General features: G+C 41.0%; 1 protein-coding gene across 1 annotated transcript; it reads right to left on the bottom strand.

The window, feature by feature from the left end:
- Positions 1-6,221: 6,221 nt before the first annotated feature.
- On the bottom strand, positions 6,222-10,546 carry LOC145395069 (uncharacterized). Its single transcript, XM_080268831.1, has 3 exons — positions 9,294-10,546; positions 8,562-8,737; positions 6,222-7,695 (listed from the first exon to the last, which is right to left on the bottom strand). Exons 1-3 carry the CDS (start codon positions 10,447-10,449, stop codon positions 7,576-7,578), a joined length of 1,452 nt encoding a protein of 483 aa, XP_080124957.1. The 5' UTR covers positions 10,450-10,546; the 3' UTR covers positions 6,222-7,575.
- Between the last annotated feature and the right edge of the window lie 87 nt (positions 10,547-10,633).

Genomic DNA, 10,633 nt, shown 5'->3' with positions numbered 1-10,633 from the left:
ACTTTGTTGTGGGATGACTCAGTCAGCGTTGCCAGTGTCTAACCTGCATCACATTCATTTTTTATTTTTGCTACCATACCCAAGTACACACCAGCATACTGAGCCATCCCCACAGTACACACGATACTGTAAAGTGACATTCTAGTGAAGCGCTACTTATGGGCTACCCTGTATTATATTTTTTCAGCTTGGGAAAGACCTTGTACTGTAGGAGTAAATGAAAGCTTTTTCAATCTTTCCAGTTTGAGTCTGTCCTACACTGAAGGGATAACTGAAGGTTATATTCAACCTCTCCAGTTTAAGAAGTCCATCTCCTAAGCTGAATACAACTGCCTGGTGATAGTATGAATACCGGAAAAAAAAAAAAAAAAAAAAAAAAAAATCACCACTGTAATGGAGTTCAGGGAACAGGTATATGCCACCAAACTATCTACAAGTAAAGTACATAATTATATTCTTTCTGTACAAGTACAGGATTTCCATAAAGTCCTACTAGGGACTACAGAAATCTATCATGTAAACTGCTTAATATTTTATTTAATAGGAGTAACCTTGAAGTTTTCTTAGTCTCCTTCACATGGAGAAGAAAAAAGTCTTAAGCCATTTACTGTACATGCAATAATATTTTTGTAAACCAAGCAGAACTTCAGGGATACCCTGTATATAACTTTCATAAAAATATGAGACTAAGATCACAATTGGTGAGACATATCAATAAGGTTAATTTTGCAGCAAGAAAAATAAACCTTAATGATGACAATGACATGCATTAGCCTTGCCATCTCATGTCACAAGTACAGATCACAGACTTAGTAAATCCAAGGGTCTTATGCTTAATCTTTAAACTGGGAAGTGGAATATTTTTTTTTTTTTTTTTAAAACAATTTCTGCCACCAATTCTAGGAGGTGCTAACATCAGTGAAGTATGGCTATAACTTGGTTTCTAGCCACACAATCACCATTCTTAGGTAGGAGTCTTAACCACAGGTAAATATAATCAGAGTTCAAGCTAAGACTCATATTTTTATACATCTCATTGCACACAGATTTAACATAATAGTGAAGTGTGGCTATAAGCTTGGTAACCAGCCACACAATTATCACTCTTAGGCAGGAAACTCAGCCACAAGTAAACAAAGTCCAAACTGAGACTCCATCCACCCATCCATCCATCATCCAATCCTACATTGCCCCATAAGGAGCATAGGAGCCTGGGGCTGAGACTCACATTTTCATAAATCTACTTAGATTTCTCTTCTTCCAACAATTTCCAGTAACTGGGAAGCAATTTTTAAGTTATACACATATCTCTGAAGCACATGACGAGTGCACTCTTGTAATGTGGGATGCAGGCTAACCACACATAGCAACCACAAGTGTTACGTAAATTAACATGCTGGTGTATATATATATATATATATATATATATATATGGAGCCTCTGTGGTACAGTGGTAGAGTGTGCATTTCGTACACGGGTGAACCAGGGTTCGCGCCCCGCCAGGGTAATAAACTTTGGGAGTGTTCACCCGGCCATGTACTGCATTGGCGGACACAAGGGGTGCTGTGGTTGAAACAGTGTCGCTTACTATAAAGTATGCTTGCACCCAGTCGGCTTGCGTGGGCTGATTACACTTGGTTCACAGACTACACACACATCCAAAGCCACTCCAACACTACAATTACACTTACAAGCACTTCTCACCCTACATACAATCTCTACCAGACAGCCTAAGCCACTTGGTAGAGATACATAGGCTGTATCGTCTCGACTTTGGTCGGGATAGGCCGGTCCTGCAGTGGATACTCAAACGGCTGATGATGATGATATATATATGCCTAGCCCCGGGTTCCTACGCTTCTTATGGGGCGACATAGGATTGGATGATGGATGGATGGAACAGTCTTGTACTCCACTTTGCAATTTAAGATTTAAGCCTACAGACCTAAGTATATACAAGAACATACATTTTACTCAACAGATTGTCTTCCACATTCTTCTTCCATTCTTCTATAATACTGATAACTTAACCCCTTCAGCACTGTGTAATTTGTTTTATTCTTGCTACCTCTAGATGATTTTATTCACTTCAGGGGAGATCTTTCAGGCCCATTACCAAGGGGGGGGGGAGGTCAAGAGGGTTGGACAACCAAGGATGGAAGAGAGGAAAGGGGAGACACCCAAGAGCAGCACTACATCGAGTGAGTGGATGGTGAGTGCCCCCATCTACCACATATATATCTATCTATCTATATACTGTTCCCCAAAGGAAAGGGAGGTATATATATATATATATATATATATATACAGTATATATATATATAAAATAAAAAAATAAATAATTTGGTTTTATGCCTGGTATCCCTGAAGGGCTAAGGCGTTGCTCCTGGGTAGAGGACTTTTGGAATGGAGCGTGTAGCATTTTATGACCGGATGCCATTCCCGATGTCTACCAATGACCCTTGGGTGGATTCGATCCTCCGACCCTTCGGTCAGAGCGGAGCGCTCTAACCCACTGAGCCACGTAATATATACAGTAATCCCTGTATCTTTCCGGACACCCCACTTACCGGATATTGTGGGTCGGGACCTTCGGAACCCAAAAATGGCCAAAAAAAAAAAGAAAAAAAATCCAAATTTTTTCCCACCCGTAGTTTGAAATTGTTGCATGGCACCGAGCAGATGTTACACCATGGACCCTTCACCCCTTCCTTCCTCCCCCCTCCCCTGTCAGGGTTGCTATTTGGTATTTTTCATTACCAATGTGGGCCAATATGGTAATGAAAAATTCGTTTGGTAATGAATCAGAATAATGCAATACCAAACGGATTATTCACATGTATGAGGATACACAGGATGGAGATGGTGGATTGTTTGCCCTCTCTGATTAATCTGCTAGCCAACATAGGATGAAAATAATAAACATGCTGTTAATTATAAGAAGAGTGATTACATGTATTTCCATTTGTATATATAATTAGTGAAGAATAAATGCAAGCTTTATGAATTTGGTAATGAAAATTGAGGAGTTTGGTAATGTGGCCATTGCGATTTGGCAACTCTGTTACCCCATCATCAACAGTTATAGCCTAACTTAGAGCAGATGCTTACTGCAATGATAGCCACACATGCTCATTTTTTGTGAATAAACAGTGAATAAACTGCAATACCTCACCGCTGGACCACACAGGAATTTACAGTGTTGTGCAGTGTTAAGAAATTAGAATTTAGAGTGCAAAGGATTAACTGTGGAGTGCAAATTGGCGGTTCAAACTGGCGGTTGAAAGTGGTGAGGTTCAGTTAAGAACAATGTGCAGTGTTAAACAATTATAACTCACAGTGCAAAGAATTAAGTGCAGCACAACACTGGATTACTGTACGTGCTTCAAGAGCATTTTCACATTGCCAAAGCCAGAGAAGGCAGCCACAGACGTGCTGTAAGTACCCTGGCTGAGGTCCAGCCACTTCTAATTCCTCATTCTTTGGTTCCTTTTCATTTATTTCATGCTTTATGTCCATTATTGGTGTGAATAGGGTCTTAAATAGGTTTAAATAGGTGCTGTGCATGTCCGGTAGGGAGTTATTTAGGTAGCTTTCAAAGTTAGGCTGGGTTAGGGTCCTTAAGTTCCAGTCCAGGAGCCAGGGGCCCACTTTCCGGACATGCCTTTGGCTCTATTACATTGGATAGTGGAGGGATTACTGTGTATATATATATATATATATAAATCTCTTGACTTGTATCCTCCCAACAGTATATAAGCTTAACATCCATTCATTAGAGCAGGTATTTCTCCACCTAATTCCACATGTTCCTCTCAAATAACTCATTTCCACTCCTCTCACTCTTAAGTTCTATCTTCCAATAGACTTCACACTTCACTTCTGTCCATCAGAGTGGATATCGCAAGTTCCTGCATCCACGGTGAGTTCATGGCATTGCTGAATGCCTCAGTGAGTACAGTTATCATTGTAGATAACAGTGAGGGCCTCAGGTTACAAGTACGTGTGTTATAAATATGGAATATTTTCACTGTCAGTCTGTATGTTAACCCTCTGTAAGGCAGGTCATCACACAATTTTAGTCTGGACATTGCCAGATGATGTTATTCAGCTGAGGAATATCCTTTGCTCAGCCAAGGACTGGAAACGATCTTGATTAACCCTTTGCTCTGAAGCATGTCACTTCTATATGTCCAATTATTTATCTAAGTATCTTTTTACCTGACTGAAGCCAGATGCCTTCATCCAGTCAGGAATTAAAAATAATCTTCTCTGAGTCGCCCAGTCTCCACCAACAGGTTGCCCTCCCAACTCAAACCACCCTTACTAAGTATTCTAGCTACCACCAGATGGTGTCACTCTGGCCCTTTCAGAATATTTTAATCACATGAGGAAGAATTATACCCTGCCTCACAAGGGGTTAAGCTGGGGGGGGGGGGAATAAATAATAATCTTGTTATTGCTGAACATCAGACACTATAATTTCTCCAGAAACATAACAGCAAAATTGTAAAACTATACAGTAAACTTTTTTTTTTTTTTCCATACAGGCCTTCCAAAGCCTCTCGAGTTGCTTTAATTCTCGTTACTCAAACACTACTTTTGTCATTATTTTAACCCTTCAATCTGATGATTGTATTTTTCTCTTATTCTTGGTATCTAAACAGTTTTATTTAGTTTTGGACAGACTTAAAACTGGAGATTAGATATGGCCTTCATTTACCCCTTCCATACTAGAGGTATGTTCCCTAAGTTAAATTAAATCATCCAGTGGTAGAAGTCATGCTATCAGTGGACAGTTTTATTTCGTTTTGGACAGAGTTCAAGCTGGAGAGGTTGGATGCGGTCTTCATTTAACCCTTCACTATAGCATACAATCTGAGAAGGGCTCTTTACCTCTTTAAGCTCAGCTGATGGCTAAGTGTAGCCAGACTGGAGTGTTGATTTGACTGATAAAGGAAGTTCGTTCCTACCTCACTGCTAATGCTCGGTGAATTTCATGCAACCATAACTTAGTATTCAAGTCATAAGGAGTGGCCCAATTCCACTAGATGATGACAATTTTACTTAAAGTGGTCTGTTCTTATTTAAATCAAATCACCAGTAGCAAAAAGAATGAAAGATGATAATAAACCACCAGACTGAAGGGATCAAGGCCTTTTTCTAATTTCATAACAGCCTTTGACCTTGTAATTTAATACTGGATGGAATTAATCAATGCAAAAAATATATATATTAATAAAAAGTGCATCACAGTTAACAGAACAGCAGCTTGATTGGTTATACAGTAAAACCTCTCTAAGTCGGAATATTACGAGCTGAAGCCATTCTGATTTCACTGAAATTCCGACTTATGGAAAGTGTGAGGCATCCTGACTATAATATATATATATATATATATATATATATATATATATATATATAATATATATATATATATATCCATCCATCATCTAATCCTACGTTGCCCCATGAGGAGCGTAGGAGCCCGGGGCTAGGAAAGTTGGTCCTGGCATTTAAGATGAAAGTGACCAGCCTCACTCATCCCTGAGTGGCATTACGTGAGCAATAAACCCCAACCACCCCTTGGATATAAACCTTCACCGGCTCAATCCGATTGGAGCACCTTTATTACCCACTACACCACCAGGAGCCAAAATTTGGTTATATGGTTACCACCCAGCACAGTAAATGGTTTCCTGGTGTACAGGAAACCATTTGACTTGTCACTCAGTGTAGAGTCACCCACAGGCAGAAGGAAGAGGAAAGAATGAAGGAAAGTAAGACAGAAGAGGAGGGATGGAAAGAAGGATGGAGGAGAGGAAAGGGCAGACACCTGAGAGCAGCACTACATCAAGTGCGTGGATGGTAAGCGTCCCCACTCTATATATATATATATATATATATATATATATATAATCACTTACCATGTTTGCAAAGGACATAATTCAAACATAAGGAGGGGCTTTTGGTAGGATATAGAGGTGTCAGGAGGGCACATGACTGCTTCTGTGCAACATTTTCACTTCTGTGCAACATTTTCTAACCATAATCACAATTCCACTACCGTACACTTTACATACAGGCCTTAAGAATGCCATTACCATTTATATACAGTTTATAAACAGGCCTCAATCACTACTGTAAAGCACTACTGTATGTGAAATTAATCATTATCAGTCACTGCAGAACATCTGTGCAGGCAACTCTGCGGACACTGCTTAGGAGGCTGCATGTTGATTCACTGGGCCCTCTCAGGCTAGAACATGATGAACCTAATGCATCATGCCAAGACTGAGTTTCCATTAGATGAAGTTTTATGACTTAGGGGATTTTTTTCCAGGATTTTTATGACAATTTTTTCTAAAAATTTAAATTATGTTCACCAACAAATGTCATATGTCATGCAGACTTAAGCGTAATCCCGACTAAATGGGTTCTGATTTATGGAGGTTTTACTGTATATATAAAAATATATACATATTACTAAAATTATGCTTAAGAAGCCTTGTGCATAAAAGGGTATATGGAATATAATAATTGTACTGTTCTAGTTAGACTGCTGATATATCATGTGGAAACAGACACCTCATAACACAACTAATGCTCCTTTTATTAATCTGTTGGGAATATTCTTGATTTCATCTTCAAAATAACACTGAAGGGTACTTCTTCAACAATAGATTCCATAATACAGTACTAATTTATAACAATAAAAGATGATAATAATAATAATAATAATAATAATAATGTACAATCTTACTTTTTTGTACTGCACTGTAGTTAAGAATGTTGCTCTAATATAGAGAAATATTGTCAGCTGCAATCTGTGATTGATTCTATGATGCCTGAAGAAAAATGCCCAAAAAGTATTTTCAAGCTCAATCAATACATACAGGGGGAGGGGGGGTCCACATATTACAGAGCTCTGTTCTCATGTATAATGGGAAGGGCACAGTCTGCACCTCCAGTGTCTACTATGCATCAAAATCTACTTCCTGTAATGGTTTTCATGTATTATTGTGTATGTTTTATTAACATCCACTGAATGTATGGCTGATTAGTATTTTCATGAAGCATCCTAAATGTCTGCTTCTCACACCTGCAGACTTGAGTCATCACCACAACACACAAGACAGGATGGCGTAACTTGCAGACCATACATTAACCCACTGAGCCCAGGGATGTCATTTAATTTACTCTAGCCATCTCCTGGCAATTCTACTCAGCTTAGGAGAGACTTTTCAAACTGGATGGGTTAGTTATAGCCTCTATTAACTTCTTTGGTGGCACCAATATAGCCGGGAAGCTCCGCTGCCTGGTTATACAGTACTGTACAAATGTCCCTCAACTCCTTCCCTGTCCTTTACAAGAGGATGGATTGCAAGTGAAGGGCAACTTCAGCCTGAAGTCCACCAGGTCCACATTCAAATAAACCTGGGACCACAACAATTTATTCCTTACTCATAAGCTCTCCTACACTGAATAAAACTGTCAGCAGAAAGAACAAGAATAAACTAAAAAGGACATCACCCTGATTTCTAGGGGTATAAATGTAAACCAGGACATCCAGTGTCAGTAATGCCCTTCCTCCAGGTAGCCCTTTATTCGTTTTGGGAGTGGCAGGGCTTGGATGTGGTCCACTCGGGTGTACTGCCGGATCACGAACCGGCAAAGGTACTGCAGCGACCGCACCTGGGGCCAAACAATAGATTAAAGGTATAGTCTTACAGACATAATTCTTTCACCTTAGCTTGACCTACCATAGTTTTTCTCCTTTTGCAGCTTATTCCATAAAGCTCAGTGGTAGAAAACGGCAATGCTAACTTTTCATCCTTGACGGATATAGTTCTCTTGCCTTAATTATGCCTAAATTTTTGTCTTCTTGTAGCTTATTTTGCATAGTGGCAGAAAAAAACAAAGCAACAGTTCTACATCTTTTCCATTGCACTTGTTTGTAACCGGCACCATAATTAACCCCACCTGTGCTGACCCTTTGTAAGGTAGTTCATCTCCACATAAGGCACTATTTTTTAACCAATGCAAATTGTACCTTATATGAGGCTTGCAGCATGGCCAGTGCAGACCTTGACTGTACCACATATGAGGCTTGCAGCATGGCCACTGCAGACGTTGACTGTGCCACATACGAGGCTTGAATCATGGCCAGTGCAGACCTTGACTATACCTCATATGAGGTCTGCAGCTCAGCAGGAGTTAATCTACTGATGCTGCTTGGCATTCAAGATGTAAAGATAGTAATTATACAGTAGGCCCACGTTAAAAGATGAAAGAAAATACATTAGTATCCTTATTAAGTAGGTTCACTTTACAGAATATCAACCTGACAGTATCTCTAAATTATATATATACAGTATATGTATACCTTCACGAATATGGTCCCTCTCACTTTCTGTCTGAACCCAGTAACGTACCCCCAGGCCCCTAAGTTCCTGGTGGGGAAATACAGTACAAACTGGATTCAATGATGGATGGATGAATGGATGGATTATTCATATTATTATTATTGTTACTATTATTATTATTATTAATATTATCACCTGAGTGAATCTGGAGACTGGCTTGGTAAGACGCACAGGAAATGATGGCGATCCTGGCACTCTGGCACGAGAGTAGCAGAACACCCCTGACTCCGAGTGGCTCATGCAGTGGTCAATGAGACCCACAAGACTAGTGTGGCCCTCATGTTCAGGATGGGGGTAGAAACTGAACCAACCTGCAATAACATGATAAAACTATAGTCTGTCCACATTAACCTGGTGGAGATTTTTTCCTTCAATTAGGCCCACTTGCCTGGTGTGGCCTTCATGTTCACATTCCATGTGATACTAATGTTTTTCGGTTTCCTAAAAATGCAATGAAGTGTCGACAGAGGGTATACACTGGAATAACAGGTAATATCAGTGTCATTCCATGTGATAATGTCATTCGGTTTCCAGGCCAGGCTAATCTGAATGACGAATGACAGTAGTAAGCAGCTATTATTTATATTTACCGTTGTCATTCGGTGTCATTTGTTATTCAGATTAGTAAGACCCTTAATCTGGGTATGTGGCATTCACTATCTTAACTGGTCCACACAATCATACAATCACACCCACACAATCATGTCATCATACAATCACACCCACACAATCATGTCATCACATAATCACAGCCATACAGTCATGCCATCACACCTTTGACAATCACACCATTGCACAATCATACAATCACATCATCACACAATCATGCCATCACACCTAAACAACAACATCATCACACAATCTCACCATTACTGTGCTCAATCCGGGTATGCAGCGTCCTGTTGAATGATCGGAAGCTGAGACTCAACAGGTACTTGTCATCTGATGAGTCCCGAACAAGGAAGGCTCCATCAGGTTGGTCCACTAGCTTCTCCTCAGCCTCGGCTCGTGTAATTGGGCCCCAGTACCACCCGAACCTGGCCAGCCTGAATAGTTCCTCAGCTAAACTTCGCTTACTGGCGTCAAAGTTCATGTTCGTAAAGTCCCACGATTCACTGTACGTCCGATTCGGCTGGGGCGAGGACGTCTCTGATATGGCACATTTCTCAGCACTTTTTTCACTACTGGGGGCTTGTTTGGAGTTCGGTGTCACTGTGTCGGAGGAAGCATTAACCCCCTTTTTAGTTCCGACACTCTCCACTTCCTTATCCCCGACACTTTCCACTAGAATTTGTGGCACAACCGAATTCACATCCACCCCATTGCCTCCTAACACTACGGAGTTTTCTAACAAGACTATCGGGGTTTTGGCGTCCACTGTATGGTACGACGAAATGGAACTGATTTGCTGTGACTGCACGTTTGGTCCTAAATCATTAGTTTTGCTATTTGGAACCCTGTTTCCTTCCCCACCACCACCACCACCACCACCACCATGGCTGCCCTTACACAGCACCTCACTTTCAGAATCTGTCAGCACGTGAGACGAGGAATTCTGTCTGGTAATGGCTGTGTGCATAGGACGGATGGCACGCTTATTGTGCTTCCCCTTGTGAGATTGTCCACCACTGGCAGTGATTCCATCGCTTGAAGACTCTTCACTGACTGATTGGGAGAAGGAGTCACCAAAACTATTCGACAGTCCCTCGAAACTCTTGCTTTTCTTGGGGGTGTTGGAGGAGTGGCTCTGGATCGTGTCGAACTTGCCACTGATTTTCTTTTTTATCGTCTGGAGTATCCCGGTTTTCGTCTTTTTCTTAACGACAGTCTTCTCCTGGATGTTATTTGCGTCTGGTTGCGCTGGTGAGGAAGAAGGCAGAGTCGTGGAATTCGTACCTCCCAAAATTTCCCCATTGGCACTGCTGGGCCTCCTTCCCCCTCCTCCATTAATGCCGCCGCTGCTTCCTCCATTATGTCGTGGAGACCGGCTTAGCAGCTGGGTCAGACTCACCTTTTTCATCATCTTTCCTCGTGACGGCCGGTAGGCGTCCCGTTATCGCAGTACACAGCCATTAGATACCATTAATGTGAGGTAACATAGGCCCTTGTCTCATCTACTGTTTCTTTGCTCAGCCATCTTGAACCTTTGCACTGCAGGGTTGCCAATTCCACTTCAAAACCGCTAGAATGTCGGGGGGGGAAAAAAT

The sequence above is a fragment of the Coenobita brevimanus genome, chromosome 29 (genome assembly GCF_032717465.1).
Source record: "Coenobita brevimanus isolate Jiangsu-jjx chromosome 29, ASM3271746v2, whole genome shotgun sequence".
NCBI lineage: Eukaryota > Metazoa > Arthropoda > Malacostraca > Decapoda > Coenobitidae > Coenobita > Coenobita brevimanus.
Note: the sequence above shows the minus strand (reverse complement) of the source record. Positions and strands in the feature narration are given on the sequence as shown.